The 16,677-nt window shown below is 47.8% G+C and overlaps 1 protein-coding gene across 2 annotated transcripts in view; it reads left to right on the top strand.

Annotated features, from left to right (window-relative positions):
* Positions 1-4,511: 4,511 nt before the first annotated feature.
* The window catches only part of LOC136625058 (carbonyl reductase [NADPH] 1-like), a 32,946-nt gene continuing 20,780 nt past the window's right edge, over positions 4,512-16,677 (top strand). Inside the window, exons 1-3 of one of the 2 annotated variants that reach the window (XM_066598992.1) lie at positions 4,513-4,856; positions 5,610-5,717; positions 7,014-8,266. In XM_066598992.1, coding sequence (XP_066455089.1) covers positions 4,571-4,856; positions 5,610-5,717; positions 7,014-7,450 — 831 coding nt within the window. In that variant the 5' untranslated portion in view covers positions 4,513-4,570 and the 3' untranslated portion in view covers positions 7,451-8,266. Of the gene's footprint in view, positions 4,857-5,609; positions 5,718-7,013; positions 8,267-16,677 lie in introns of those variants that run through there. The other variant, XM_066598993.1, reaches the window with a different exon arrangement.

Here is a 16,677-nt window from a genome sequence, read left to right as displayed (position 1 = left end):
GGTTATTACGGACAGCGGCTCCTCTATTGCCTTGCACTACGCAGTGATGTACGACACGGGCGGATATGCCTGTACGGATGGCGTAGATGTTGGGGGCGTTTCCTAGTATATACAGTCACTGATCCGCCATAAGAATAGCGCCAATGTTGTGTAGGTCCATCTGTCTTCTCCATCGAGGACGAGCAGATCCCAGTAGATACGTCTGATGCCACTGATCCACCATATCATGATCCCCCTCTGACCATCGAGGCCCAGACTCCATGAGGCCTCTGATGAGTCCTGCGGTATCGGCAGTAGCTCTTGTAAGTTGCTCGGTGCGGCCTCCGTGGATCGGGCTTGTTTTCCAGCCATCGGATGAGATCTGTGGATTTGGAGGACAAGTCATCACCTTCATCTTGTCGTGTTCCTGAGTAGTTCCTGCAGTGCGGCCGGAACATCATCCTGCTGGGGGCGCTGCCATTAGGGAATCCCGCTGCCATGAAGAGCGGACTTCTCTGTACAACGTTAGGTAGGCGGCCCGTGTTACATCCACATGATGTCAAGTACCCGGCAGAACATCGCCCATTACATTGCCCCCCGCTTCCCATCCTGGTGCCATCTCTTCCCTAGGTAAGTGATGCCCTGGCCGTCCACATGATGTAACACAGAACCAACAGAAATGACAAGACATACTGCAGGATCAATCAAAGCATCGCTGGTTGTGGTCCCCCAGGAGGACTAAAAAAAAGTGTGAAAATCAGAACAAAAAAGTTTTACTAATTATTTTTAAAAAAAGTAATAAAAGTTCAAAGAAAACCCCCTTTTGCCATATTTGCAATAAAAAAAATCAAAATAATAAACCAAAAATACGTGTTGAGTATCACTGCGTTCGTAAAAGTCTGATCTATCAAAGTAATGCATTATTTACCACGCACAGTGAACGTGGTCTGAAAAAAAAATAACAACAGAAATGCTCTTTTTTGGTCACGCTATCTCCTAGAAAAAATGTAATAAAAAGCGATCAAAAAGTCAATTGTATGCGACAATGGTACCAACAGAAATGACTGGACATACCGCACTAAATGAGCCCCACACAACTATGTAGGCGGAAAAATAAAAAAGTTATTGAGCGCAGAAAATGGACACAAAAATAATTTAAAAAAATTAAATATCTTAAAAAAAAACTATATGTTTGGTATCACAGTAATCGTACCGACCCGTAGAATAAAGTTATCGGGTCACTTTTGTGGCAGTTTGTGTGTCGTAGAAATAGGACACAACAAAAGATGGTGGAATGTCGTTTTTTTTCCCATTTCTTTCCACTTAGAATTTTCTTCAGTACATTATGTGATACAATAAATAGCACCATTGAAAAATACAACTCGCCCTATTAAAAAACAACAAGCCCTCAGACAGCAACGTTGATGGATAAATAGAGGAGCTATGATTTTTTAAAGGGAGGGAGGAAAAAACGAAAATGGAAAAAAGCAAAAAAGCTCCGTCACTAAGTGGGTTAACCTATATGCGGAAGTGATCGTGCGAACAATGGACCTAGAGGAATTGGAAATCAGGATGAAAATAGGTGGCAGAAACATCAACAATCTCCGTTCTGCACATGACACAACTCTGCAGAAACAGAAGTCCGTCTGAAGCAGCTGATATGGAAGATTAAGGGCGCCCACCCACTGGCGTTTGCGATTTCCGTGCGTTAAAAACGCCGCGTCTTCGCGGCGTTTTTCGCTGCGTTTTTTGCCGCGTTTTCGTGGCGTTTCCATTAATTTCCATTGACTTTCATGGGTGCATTAGGAGAAAAATAAGGACACATATGCAACTGCCGGTTCCTATGTTAAAAAACGCCACGCAACGCAACGCAAAACGCCAGTGGACAGGAGTACATTCAATTCTAATTGCTCTGCAGGAAAAACGCAAAACGCAAAGAAAAAAAAATCGCCAGTGGGTGGGCGCCCTAAAACTGAAGATGATAAAATGGGCCTCAACCTGAATGTAAAGAAGACAAAAATTAGGGCAACTGCAAAAAATGGCCAAATTCAAATCAAAATCGACAATGAAATCATAGAATGCGTGTGGGACTTCATCTTCCTTGGTTTAAAAACTGACCAGGCTGGAGAATCTATGCCAGAGATAAAACGCAGGATAGCATTGGGGGGAAGCACGAGGCTAAACATGGAAACAATCTGCAAAAGTAGGGATATCGGTATAGCAACTAAATGCAGGATAGTGCAAACCACTGTTTACCCCAGAGCCACATATGGATGTGAGAGCGGGACTGCGAGGGAAGCTGATAGGAGGAGGATTGATGCGTTTAAGCTACTGTGTATGCCTGGACTGCGAGAGTAATAAACAAAGAAGTCCTGAATTGTATAAGACCCAATATATCACTGGAGAGCAAAACTCAGATGCATAAAGAACCAGATGACTGGACTCAGACTCACAAAGGACAAGATGACCAGACTCACTAGAAGACAAGATGACCAGACTAAGGGAGGACAAGATGATCGGACTCAGGGAGGACAAGATGACCAGACTCAGACTCACGGAGGACAAGATGACCAGACTCACCGGAGGACAAGATGACCAGACTCACCAGAAGGCTAGATGACCAGACTCACTAGAAGACAAGATGACCAGACTAAGGGAGGACAAGATGATCGGACTAAGGGAGGACAAGATGACCGGACTCAGGGAGGACAAGATGACCGGACTCAGACTCACGGAGGACAAGAGGACCAGGCTCACCGGAGGGCAGGATGACCAGACTCGGGCGCATGGAGGACAAGATGACCAGACTCAGACTCACATAGGACAAGATGAACAGACTCAGGGAGGACAAGATGACCAGACTCACCAGAGGACAAGATGACCAGACTCACCGGAAGGCAAGATGACCAGACTCACCGGAAGGCAAGATGACCAGACTCACCGGAAGGCAAGATGACCAGACTCACCGGAAGGCAAGATGACCAGACTCACCGGAAGGCAAGATGACCAGACTCACCGGAAGGCAAGATGACCGGACTCAGGGAGGACAAGATGACTGGAGTCAGACTCACGGAGGACAAGATGACCAGGCTCACCGGAGGGCATTATGACCAGACTCCGGCGCATGGAGGACAAGATGACCGGACTCAGACTCACATAGGACAAGAGGACCAGACTCACCGGAGGGCAAGATGGCCAGACTCATGGAGGGCAAGTGTCAGGACCGGCGGCTCCCAGAGCCTCCATGCCCGCACTGCTGGTCCTATCACCCAGGCGGCTGGGTTGCGGCGCAGGGGAGCCCCGGTGTTGGTGACCTCCCTTGGCCGCTGTAGTTCTGTACGCTGCCGGGTTGCTAGGGACGTGGCGGGCGCTGCCCCCCACCGCATCCCGTTGCAATGACAGCTGGGCGCGCTTCCTCTGTCTCCGCCCGCCCAGCAAACGCTGGGGGCGGGTTTTCCAGTGCTCCGTGACTGGCTCCTGTTGCTGTCAGGCTCCCTGCCCCAATCAGCGGCTGGGGCGGGAGTTCTGACAGCATTTAAACCTTTCAGTTCCTGTCCAGCACTGCCTGTGTATGTTTGGTCTTTCAACTGGTTGCTGCTTTGTTTCGGACTTGCTTGGACTCTGACTTTGCCTTCGCCTGACCCCTTTGTACTGCATTCACTCCAGTTGCCAACTCGGACTGCCTGACCTGTTTCTGTGTTTGCTTGTTCCCGTATTTGTTTGTAGTCTACTCCCTGCTCCCCTTACCTAGGGACTGTCGCCCAGTTGTCACCATGAGGCGTAGCCCAGGGGGGCAAGTAGGTAGGGATTGGGGTTGTGGGTAGTTTTCAGGGACTTCCCGGACCCCAGTCCCTGACAGCAGGATGGCCAAACTCACGGAGGGCAAGATGGCCAGATTCAGGTCCACGGAGGATAGGATGACCCGGCTCAAACTCACGTTTTTTGGCCATGTAATGCAAGCAGAGTCCCTAAAAAAATCTATAATGCTTGGACGGATCAGTGGCAAAAGAAAACCTGGCGCCAAAGGACATGATGGCCGATACTGTCAGAGCTGATACTGGCATGGATATCACACAACTGAAAGAAGCTAAACCGAAAAACATGGAGGGAGCCTGTAGGGTCGCCAAGGGTCGTGAGCGACTAAACAGTTAACAACAACCACTACATACCAGGGACACCCCACAAGACCAGCTGTTTTTGAGATGCTCTGACCCCATCATCTACACATCACTATTTGGCCTTTGTTAGAACTGCTCAAATCTTTACAAGTCACAATTTTTCCAACAAAATCAACTTCAAGAGCTGATTGGTCACTTACTACTTAAAATATCGTTCTCTGTGATAGTCGCCATTGCTACCAAATCAACGTTATTCACTTCACCTGCCAGTAGTTCTAGTGTTTTGGCAGGTTGGTGAGCGCTGCTGTGGGGACATAACTCAGCCTCGCAGTTCTCCTTTCTGACCACTTGATGGCAGCAGCTTCATCTATGAGCAGGCAGATCTGAGTGCTCGCAGGGAGGAGCTGCATTCCCTCCATTGATCACCATCCGTGTGTGTATCCTGCTCTCTGCACCTCCTCTGCACGCAGTAAATGGCCGGAGTGCGGGTGGCAGTAGTCACGGGCAGCAATAAAGGGTTGGGGCTGGCTGTGGTCCGGGCTCTGTGCCGGCAGTTCCAGGGGGACGTGTATCTGACAGCCAGGAACCCCCAGCTTGGAGAAGAAGCTGTCAAGACCCTAAATAATGAGGGGTTGTGCCCGCTCTTCCATCAGCTGGACATCAATGACCTGAAGAGTATCCGGGCTCTGCGGGATTTCCTCAAGGAGAAGTATGGCGGTCTGGATGTCCTCGTCAACAATGCTGGAATTGCATTTAAAGGTACGTGCTGCAGGGTCAGAGGTCGCCCATTCCTGTTGGAGTATTTCTCTTCAGTAATACGGATTCGCACTAAGAGTTCCCAACGGGGTTTCTGCATGGATTCGGAGAAGAATCCACAACAAGAAGTGATGTATCACTACAGTTATTTCTGCATGTGGATCTGTGATCCGGGTGCAGGAAAGTCCGTGCTCTGTAGATTACCATGCGGATTCCAATTAAAAGTAATCTAGTGTGGATTTGATGTGGAATCTGTGACCGCCTGTTGATCCGCAGAACGCAGTCTAGAACCGAAGAGATGACGACCGGCTGCGGGTGCGTCTTATTATGATATGTCTTCACCACAACTATCCTCTCGGAGGTGCAGCGATTTACGTCTAGAGGGCGCTGCAACCATAGAGGGAATTGTTGGGACTGAAAAAATGTATGTGGGCCAGAAATGTAATAAAACAGAAAAATAAGGCAAATGTACCTCCTCAGTGGCCCCCAGTCCGGCACGGGAGCCCTGGTACCTGCTGATTCAATCAGATGTGCCGTTCCTTGCCCACATGACCATTCAACCAATCAGAAGCTTCAGCCTTTATGCCTCTTCATACATAAACATGTACTAAATTCTGTTACTGCGAACAGGTTTCCATCATTTATGTCATCTCAGATTGATTGGATTTGCTAAGATTGTTTGGTATAAATATATACCAAAATGATGCAACTGATTTGACCTGAACCTCACAGACTTTCTATGTCCTATTTTTCCAGTTGCCGACACGGCGCCATTTGCTACCCAAGCGGAAGTCACTCTGAAGACCAACTTCTTTGGCACACGAGTGGTTTCCCATGAGCTGCTTCCACTGATTAAACCCAATGGTAAGTGTAGAGTGATGCCTATTTAACGTGTCCACTAGGGGTTCAAATGTGAAGAGGAATCCCACAGTTTCCACCATGTAATGCTGGGTTCACATATTGGGTATCGCTATGTTCAATATGTCCGTCTCCGACAATTTAGACAAAACCCTGCGATGGAAAGGGTGAATACAGTGATAAATCCTACGTGAACCCCGCCTAGAATTGGTTACATAACAGTAAATCAGAAGAGCGGCAGATTATAGTACAACCCCAATTCCAAAAACTTGGGCTGCTGGGTAAAATGTAAAAAAAAGTAGGCAAAAAATATGCAATGATTTGGAAATCTCATCTATCCATATTTTATTCACGATGGAACACAAAGCAGGGGGAGAAGTTTTTCCATTTCATTTTTAACAAGTTAGCTCATTTAGAAACTGATGGCAGCGACACATCTGACAAAAGTCGGGCCAGGGGTAATGAGAAGCTGGAAAAGTAAGTGGTACTAATGATAAAGAGCTGAAGGGTCAATTTTCTACTAAGTCACATGACTGCATGTTAGAGAGGCCGAGTCTCAGGGGCCAAGATGGTCAGAGGTTCACGAATCAATGAAAAAAATGCAAACAAATTGTGGAACAATTGTAGAAAAATGCTTCTTAATGTAAAATTGTGAAGACCTTGAACATCCCACCATCTATAGAACATTAGTACAACTTACTTTTCCAGCCTTTTGTTGCCCCTATCCCAACCTTTGTGAGATGTGTTGCTGCCATCAATTTCTAAATGAGGTAATTTTTTAAAAATGAAATGGAGAAATGTCCTCCCCGTCCCTCTGATATGTTCTATTGGGAATAAGATATGGTCAGGTGAGATTTCCAAATCATCACATTTTTTTTTCTTTACATTGTACACAGCGTCCCAACTTTTTTGGAATTGTATTATATACTGAGAGATATTGACTTTTGTATGCAGTTGTAGCGGCTATTTTTGCATAAGTGACAACAGGAAGTGCAGCCATATTGGTTGTCACCTTTAAATTGTCTTCTCAGAATCGGATTTTCCCGTCTCTATAAACATATGCCATCCAGCTTTAGACTTTCATTTATCACGGTCAGTTTCCCCAAATTAGGGAGGCTCATCCGAGACATAAGTGGCTACCATATGCCTCCATTACTGCTGTGGGAAACTATAACACCAGTCAATAGACATGCCACCCAATATGGGGCTTTGTGTGTGGGGTTTGTAGCCACTATAGACATCAGCTGATTTGTAGGATAATTCTCTATGGGTGTCTTACCACCATGTATTACGCTCTTACAGGAAGGGTTATCAATATATCCAGCATGGCCGGTCCCAGAGCTCTCGCCAAGTGCAGCCCTGAACTTCAGGAGAGATTCCGCAATGTTACTATCACAGAAGACGAGCTGGTGAAGCTGATGGAGAAGTTTGTGGAAGACACCAAAAATGGAGACCATCAAGAAAAGGGCTGGCCAAACACTGCTTACGGGGTGTCTGAAATTGGGAGAACGGTGCTGTCCAGAATTCAAGCACATCAAATAAAGGAGAGCAGAGAAGGAGAGGGCATCCTCCTCAATGCCTGCTGCCCAGGGTGGGTGAGGACTGACATGGCAGGCCCCAATGCCACCAAGTCACCAGATGAAGGTGCCGAGACACCCGTCTACTTGGCTCTCCTCCCAACATCAGTGGATTTGCCCAATGGGGAGCTGGTCAGCGATAAGAAAGTAGTCACCTGGTAGAAGTGAAATCCCTTATGTCAGCTGTTAGCCTTACGCACCTATTGATATGACGATGGGTCCTTTCCCCCGTGATATGTAGTTTTTACTTTCAGGTTAACGTCCCCTGGATCACACACTAGCAATGGTTCCAGTATGTGGCAGCTGATGCTACTGTAGACTAGGGTGTAGGACCTGAGGGTGTAGTCAGACAATCTGGGTCAGAACAGGCGACACACATCAGCACGAGGAACAAGTCAGAGGTCTGGTCATGGAGAGGAGGTACAGCACAGTAAAGTAGGGCAGGCAGCGGATAGAAGCGTAGTCAGTATAGCAAGTCAAAGTCAGGAGTGGAGAATGCAGAGTAGTCAGGGAAAACCACAATCGGTACAGAGTAGCAATCTTGGCAAAGTCTTTAACCCCTTCTCGCCCCAGAGTGTACATTTACATCCTCGGTGTGCATGGAGTGGGGTCTCACATACGCCTGCACACTGATCGCAGCTTTTAAGCCTTTTAAATCCTCAATATTTATTTGAGGGTCTTGAATGGCCCTCCCATGATGAGGTCAGGGTGTTGTTCTGTTGCCATGGCACCCTGGGTCCTTCTGAAGGCCCCCAAGCACCCATGGCTGATTGCTTGTGACATGACTTGATAGACTGTCAGAATGCGGTATAATGCAATACTATATTCATTTTAAAAAAGTCATCTCACCTGCTTCACTATGGTCTTATGTTGTTGCATTATACTCTGTGAGCGATCAAATGAAAGCAAGTTCAAGTCCCCTGTGGGAACTAAAAAAAATATATTAAAGGGAACCCGTCATGTCCTCGCATAAACCAAGTAATAGTTAGTCAGTAAGTAATATAAGTCAGAGGGCGACACCACTGGATCCAGGTAGCGGGTGAGAATAAAGAATCCATCCCCCGGCATCCTGTCACACCCACTAACAGCACCAGAATTTAGATGATTTGGGGACAGGTTCCCTTTAAAGGGGTTATATGGGGATATAATGTTCTGTAAAACTTCGCTCAGCTCACAGTAGTAAAATAACTTATTACATACTCATCCATCCGCGCTCCCCACCTCTGCTATATCGCCATCTCTCCGGTCCCAGCTGAACTTCACTTCCGGGAGGGGAGTGATGACGACCCAACACTGGGTCACATCAGCACTGCTGCAATTCACTGGCTGAAGGGAGACGGTGATTGGCTGCAGCGGTCACATGGCCCTTTTGTTAGGGACGTCATTGCACTCGGTAGTGAAGACCAGTGGGGACCGGAGAAATGGCGATATGGCAGAGGTGGGGAGCGCGGATGGATGAGTATGTAATCCGTTATTTTACTACTGCAGGCTGAAGTCTTATAGAATATTATGCCCCCCGATGACCCTTTAAAAATCGTACCAACCCACAGAATAAAGTTATGTCATTTTTGTCGCAGTATGTACGCCATGAAAACAAGCCCCACCCCCCAGGGTGGTGGAATTGCGTTTTGTTTTTCATTTCACCTTACTTAGAAATTTTTTTAAGTTTCTCATTACATTATCTGGTACATTAAATAGTATTATTGAAAAATACCACTCGGCCTGCAAAACAGAAGAACAAGCCCTCAGGCAGCGGCGGCGATGGATCATAAAACAGCTGTGATTTTTTTGAAAATGGGGAGGAAAAATGAAAGAAAAAAAGGGCCGCCTCATCAAGGAGATAATAAACGGCCAGCACGGTGGCTCGGTCATTCGCACGTTTGCCTTGCAGCACTGGGATCCCAGGTTCCTAATCTGACTAAGCACAACATCTGCATGGAGTTTGCATGTTCTCCTGTGTTTGCGTCGGTTTCCTCCCACAATCTAAAAGCATGCCAATAGATGTATTAGGAAAACCTGTGAGCCCCGATGGGGACAGAACCCAATATGAAGTGATGTAAAGTGCTGCATGATGTGTACAATGGTGATTATTAGTAAATATGGGATAGTAAGCCCAGGAAAGCTCTTGGCTCATGTGACATCTTTGGAGTCGCCACTGTTGTACCACTTTCAGAGGGCCGGACCCCCTCCTGTATGTCCCAGATATTCCAGACTTGTTTGAACAGGTGGCACTTCTTCGGCTTTCTCTTGCACTTCTAGCCTACTCCGTACTTGGCCCGGCCTATGTAAATGTTCTTCGAAGGTGGTTGAATATACTACGATATCATCCAGTTAAATTAGCACTGCCTCCAAGTTAAGGTTGCCCAGGCATCGCTCCATCAGTCACTGGCAGGCCCCAGGGGCATTGGTTAACCCGAATGGCATCCACTTGATTCCAAACAGGCCCATGGGTAGGATGAAGGCTGTCTTTGTCTTGCTTTTTCATACCCCGGCACTCGCCAGTGCCCATTGACCAGGTCTGAGATGGACATATATTTTGCTTTCCTAGTGCATTTAGGGACTCCTTGATTCGCAGTATGAGGGGAAGAACCACTAATAGTACAACATTCAGCTTTCCGTAGTCAACACAGAATCTTAGGGACCATCTTTCTTCCGCACGAGCACTACAGGGGCTGCCCAGGGGCCCCGACTCTCTGTAATTACTCCAGCATTCAGCATTTAAGTGAATAACTTTTTAAAAACAGAAAAATGATGGTAGAAAAAGACCACAAAGTCCACGAAGCCGCCGTTATATTATTGCCTTTTTATTTCTCTCTTATGATAGATCTAGGTGTATGCGGGGCAGCTAAAATTCATTGATTCTTCATTTTCCAACCACATCTGTTGGACGTTTGTTCCAAACATCTACTACTCTTCCAGTAAAAAAATATTTCTGTTACGTCAGCTGGGCGCACCTCGCCGCAGCACAAACGCGGAAGTGATATCGCGTTCCCACAAGACGCACAACTGGAACACCAAAGGGACAGTGAACTGTATACTGGACTCACGGACAGACATAACATAGGATAACGGCCAACACACTCACCAAACATATATAAGCAGATGGAATTGCTGTAATAAATACGAGGAATTCGTTTGTGCATTGGCCAATGAACTTAAGCCGTGAGCCCAGCTTCAAGGGTCCTCGTGTCTCGCGGTCCCTACTCTAACGAGACAACATGAACCAGAACCCTGCCTGGAAGCAGAGCGATCGCCTCTATAAAGGCGACCCCGCGCTGAAACTTAAGGGCCACAGTAGCCTAGAGATGATACATAACCCAGCAGCACAGGACACAGCTCACACTCCAACACACTAGGGCTAGCATGCAAGACAGAACAACCACAGAGCAGGATTGTGCACACCTGATGTCCGGCCACCTACACAGACACTGGACAAGACGCTGTTCACACACCTAACACATATACAGGCATGCAGGACTAACATCCCTAGAGTGAAGGGATACCAGCTTCCTCTTGCAGAGGGGCTGGTGAATATATATGCAGCAGACCTGTGGGGATTGGCTGACAGGAGGAACTCCACACCCAGCCAGCCCAATTATCCCTCACCTGTGAAGGTGTGCTCCTGGAAACCTGTAGAACAACAGATCCCAGCAGCACAACCTGACCATTTTCTGGTGTTTCTAATGTTTTCCCACAACTAATCTCAGATTGTGCCCCCTTGTTCAAGTGTTTAACTATAACATTCCTGGGCTGCCCTTGGCTCATGGGATCATTCACATTGGCACAGCACACTGGAACTTGGATATTCTGCACAATGGCCAGCGTGTTAGCCACCAATAGGCCACATCCGGCTTTAGCTACTCCAATAGGTTCAATCATCATGGGTATCCCAATATAAATGCTTGTTATTCCCCACCGGTAGCATTAAAATCTTCTCCTGTCTTGGAGGAATGGCAGAAGTCATTTGGATGGGAACATACACATTTACAGAGGCTCTTTGCTCAGAAGACCTTTTTTGTAGCCTGCAAGCCATAATCTGCTGTTGGAAAGCTTCATGAGTCGCGCGATGCTTCAAGGTCCGTATCCAGTAACTTGGCCCCTTTTAGTAAACGAAATTAGATCGAGCTCCTGGAGAAAATTAATGCCTAAAGTTCCGGGGGTGTAGCCTCTCAAGGAGGCCTTTCTTCCCTACATCCTGTCCACAGATTTGGACCTGCATCCAGGCCACGTCTACTACCGGAATCGATGCATCATTGACTGCTATCACCTTAATTGGTGTTTCTGTATCAGGGCAAATACAGTCCCTGAAATGTTTCTCAAAATAACTCTGGAACACTTTAGACCCCATGTCCATGAGACACTGGACCTCCTTATTTCCAAAGTAGGCTAACGGATTGAGGCATTCAGCAAGAAGGTCTTCTGAGTGTTGTGGTTCACTTTGATCCCTTGCATCCCCTGCGGTATGCCCAACTACCATTAGGGGCTCTAGTTGAACTTTTCTTCTCTGAGGAGTCGGTTCTCAGACCAATACTAGCAGGCGGTGTGGCCCCAGTCTCCGCAGTGCCAACACTGCAGTCCTCTGCAGGCACTTCTACCACTAAATCATCTTCTGCCGGATAACTCGTGGCTTGTGTGTTGAGCGTGGGACAAACCAGTTGTCTCGCCGAACGAGCCTGTAACTCTCTTTATGCCTGAGCATCTGCATTTTGACTTGACGAGACCCTCATAATTTGATTATAATCAAATCTATCTTTTGAATGCCAATCATTATTTCCTGCAGGTCATTGGCATATTGTGTATTGTGCATCTCCCCCTAGTGCACCGACGGCTCAGGTCCAAGCTCTGGAGCCACAGTATAGAAATTCTTAAAGTCCCTTTCAGCCTTTTGATGCATTATATTCTGCCCATTAAACTTAAGGCCCATTTACATGGGATGAATGTCGGGCAAGCGATGCCCGCCCCTCGTCCCCGCACATACTCGCTGCGGTGCTGCTGCACGGGAGCTAGTATTGCTGGCTCGCTCACAGAGTGGCCAGTAGGGGGCCAGGCGGCCGCAGGAGATTTCACTCCTTGTTTCCCTGCCACTGTCCATTCACTTAATACAGCGGCCGTTCAATACTGACCGGTTGCTATTTAAACTGAAAGATCAGCTCATCGTCCAGCACCGTATGCAGCATAAATGATGGACAATGAGCTGATCGCTCAGTGTAAATAGCAGCCAGGCAGTACTGAACGCTCGCTGTATTAAAGGGGTTGTCCCGCGGCAGCAAGTGGGTCTATACACTTCCGTATGGCCATATTAATGCACTTTGTAATGTACATTGTGCATTAATTATGAGCCATACAGAAGTTATAAGAAGTTTTTCACTTACCTGCTCCATTGCTAGCGTCCTCGTTCCCATGGAGCCGACTAATTTTCGGCGGCTAATGGCCAAATTAGCCGCGCTTGCGCAGTCCGGGTCCTCTTCTTTTCTGAATGGGGCCGCTCGTGCAGGATGCCGGCTCCGTGTAGCTCCGCCCCGTCACGTGCCGATTCCAGCCAATCAGGAGGCTGGAATCGGCAATGGACCGCACAGAAGCCCTGCGGTCCACCGAGGGAGAGGATCCCGGCGGCCATCTTCCGCAGGTAAGTAAGAAGTCACCGGAGCGCGGGGATTCAGGTAAGCGCTCTCCGGTGTTCTTTTTAAACCCCTGCATCGGGGTTGTCTCGCGCCGAACGGGGGGGGGGGGGGGGTTGAAAAAAAAAAAAACCCGTTTCGGCGCGGGACAACCCCTTTAAGTGAATGGAGAGGGGCGGGGGAGCGTGATGTGAAAAATCTACTGCCCTGCCTCACCCCCCTGCTGGCCGCTCTGTGAGCAAGCCAGCAATACTAGCTCCTGTGCGGCGGCACCGCAGCGAGTGTATGCAGGGACGAGTGTCAGGCATCATTTGCCCGACATTCGTCCCGTGTAAATGGACCCTTAGTCTTGCAGGAACTTCTTTTAACCAGATTACTAAATCCACTACCTGAAATCTGCAGTCACTGCTCCATGTACAGATCATTAGCACAGGGCCTTTGGGGAGGTGATAACCTTAAGGGATAGTACTCACGATTACTTACCACTGCAACTTGACTATCTAGATACTGTCTGTCAGTCTATCTGCTCTCGCTGGTGGCCTTTCTCCTGGTGATGGCTCAGCACTTGGGTCCATAATTGTAATTGATGTTTCCTTGGATGATCAGCAGACCTCCCTCTGTCACATGTTTTGCAACAGCTGGGTAGCACCACTCTATGAATCTGAGTTGCACTGTCTTTATGCAGGAAAAAAACAGCTCTCCAGCAGCATCGGGGTACCTCAATCCTCACAAGGCTCTCTGCAAAAACAACTGAGTCACACCAGAGCTCGGGAACAGGAGCTACCTTTTAAACCCAGCCAATCAATGATCAGCTCACTGTCATATTAATCCATAGCAAAGTTAGGGTAAAAAAAGTAATGTGACTTCTCTGAAGGTTCTAGAAGGAACATATATGAATCTGCATGGGTATTTAACCCCTTACATACATATTACACACAACGGTTCGATCTGGGTTTTTGTCTCAATGTCATTTTACACATAAAAATTGTAACCTGAGACAGAGAGAAAAGTGTGCTTTCAAAAGAGCCTAATACACAAGCCCACCACGTCCTGCTGAAGATCAGCCACTATTTGCAGCGACTCTCTGCCCTGAGTTATAGAATTGGCTATTGAAGGAGGGTTTTGACTATAAACATTGATGGCATATAAATCAATATCTGATAGTTCGTAGTAGAATAAAAGATGGTTTGACTCGTTAATTATAATTCCGTCTATGACCAGTTTATTCCTTGGCTCACAACTGCAAAAAAATGGAATGGGACATTTATGAAAACTAGCAGAAAGGAAACATGATGTCAGGGATGGAACCCAGGACCTTCTGTGCTCCAGTCAGTAGCTCTCACTACTGAGCTATCCAGCCTGTGGACAGTTCCCTTGCATGACTCTCAGCAGTGTTTCCTGATCCCAGTTACCTACCGTGTTTCCCCGAAAGTAAGACAGTGTCTTACTTTCTTTTTATCCCCAAAAGCCCCACTATGTCTTACTTTCGGGGTATGTCTTATATTGGACCTATACCGCGAAAGCAATTGGGTCTATACACTTCTGTATGGCCATATTAATGCACTTTGTAATGTACATTGTGCATTAATTATGAGCCATACAGAAGTTATAAGAAGTTTTTCACTTACCTGCTCCGTTGCTAGCGTCCTCGTTCCCATGGAGCCGGCGCAGTCCGGGTCTTCTGCTTTCTTCAATGGAGCCGCTCGTGCTGGATGCCGACTCCGTGTAGCTCCGCCCCGTCACGTGCCGATTCCAGCCAATCAGGAGGCTGGAATCGGCAATGGACCGAGAGAGAAGATCCCGGCGGCCATCTTCAGCAGGTGAGTATGAAGACGCCGGACCGCCGGGATTCGGGTAAGTGACAAGTGCAGGGGACGGCGCGGTGACGTATGGAGAGGGGGGCGGCGCGGAAGTGGGCAGGAGGCGGCGCGCAGCTACGGTAGATGAGAGGGAGGCGGCAATACCCCCCGTGTTTCCCCGAAAGTAAGACATATGTCTTACTTTCGGGGTACGGCTTATATTAGCCGACCCCCCTGAAACCCCCGATACGTCTTACAATCGGGGGTGTCTTACTATCGGGGAAACACGGTAGTTCCTGCCTCCTGGTCCTGACCCCGCCTCTGTCTTGATTGCAATTCCTATAAAAGCCTGGCCCTGCCACTCCCTCAGTGCATGATTATTCTGCTCCACAGCACCGTTTGCTTAATCTCCACTTGCCTGTTCCTCCGCTATTTCTACAAGACCTCCTGATACTGACTTCTGGTTTCCCTTCCAACCATGCTACCCGCCTCATCCATTTGTACTGCAAACTGTGACTACCTGTTGACGACTTCCAGCTTCCTCCCAACTACTACCTGAGGCTCCACACTAGTGCCTGAAATCCCTACACATGAAGCGGTTGCTGGTGGCGGCTTATTAGTTTGCTACTTTACCAAAATGCCTTTGAAAAATAAAAGTGGAGTCTGACTGGTTATTACGGACCGCTGCTCCCATTTGCTGTGCACTAGGTTTGATAATTCCTTTCAGTGAATATATGGCAGCGATATCTATAACTGTATATCAAACAACTGTATCCATCGCCCACTGACTTACGTAGTAAATAAAGCTTGTGATCATTGGTATGCGATTATTGATTAGGATTCTTTCTATATACATTGGGTCCAAGACGTATATACACCCTGTACTCGGTACTTAGTTAAAGCCCCTTGGGAGTGATTCCAGCCTCCAGTCTTCTTGGGGATGCCACAAAGTTTGCAGCCCTGGATTTGGGGATTTTCTGCCCTCTGTTAGGTTGGATGGGGGTCGTCTGTGCACAGCCATTGTCAGCTCTCTTCAGAGATGACTCAAGGACAGTCACAGAGTTGTCCTCACTATTGTCTTGTCTTGGTTGGGGTCTTGGGGTTATTGTCTTGTTGAAAGGTGACCCTTCTGCCCGGTCTGAGGTCCCTTGGCTTTGAATCAGGTTTTCATTATCTCTGTACTTTGCTCCATTCAGCTTTCCATCCACCCTGACCGGTCTCCCCTCCCCAAGCATGATCTTCCACCACCAGGCTTCACTGTAGGGATGGTATTGGGCCGGTGATGAGCGGCGCCTGGTTTCCTCCAGACAGAACGCTTAGAGCCATAAATTTCCATCTTGGTGTCATCAGAGCAGATAATCTTGTTTCTCACAGTCTGAGAGCCATTGGGTGCTTTTTGGTAACCCCAGGGGGCTTTCATGTGTCTTGGGGCTCCCACACACTTGCGATTGTGTTTTTTGTTAACGCGATTGTCAATGGGACTTTCTAATGTTAAAAACGCAACGCACCGAAAACGTAGTTGCGTTGCATTTTTTTACAATAGAAAATCCCATTGACAATCGCGTTAACAAAAACCGCAATCGCAAGTGTGTGGGAGCCCCAACTGAGGAGGCTTATTTCTGGCCCCTCCGCCATAAAGCCCAGATTTGTGGAGGCTACAGAGTTGGTTGACCTTCCAGAAGTTTCTCCCTTCTGCACAGAGGGTCTTTGGAGCTCAGCCAGAGTGGCCATTGGGTTCTTGATCTCCTCTCTTACAAGACCCTTCTCCCCCTTAGTTTGGGGGTCGGCAGCTCTAGGAAGATCTTGGTTGTTCTACTATGTAAGTATTATGGTGGCCGCTGGGTTCTTGGTTTCCTCTCTTACTTGACCCTTTGTTACCATGCGGTGGCTGCGGGTCCTCCCGGGGCGGCTGGGCGCTGGGTCCCGTGGTCGGGGTGCGTCCCCCCGCTTGTTGTCCGGCTGCCGGGGGTGC

The sequence above is a fragment of the Eleutherodactylus coqui genome, chromosome 4, assembly GCF_035609145.1.
Source record: "Eleutherodactylus coqui strain aEleCoq1 chromosome 4, aEleCoq1.hap1, whole genome shotgun sequence".
Classification (NCBI taxonomy): domain Eukaryota; kingdom Metazoa; phylum Chordata; class Amphibia; order Anura; family Eleutherodactylidae; genus Eleutherodactylus; species Eleutherodactylus coqui.
Note: the sequence above shows the minus strand (reverse complement) of the source record. Positions and strands in the feature narration are given on the sequence as shown.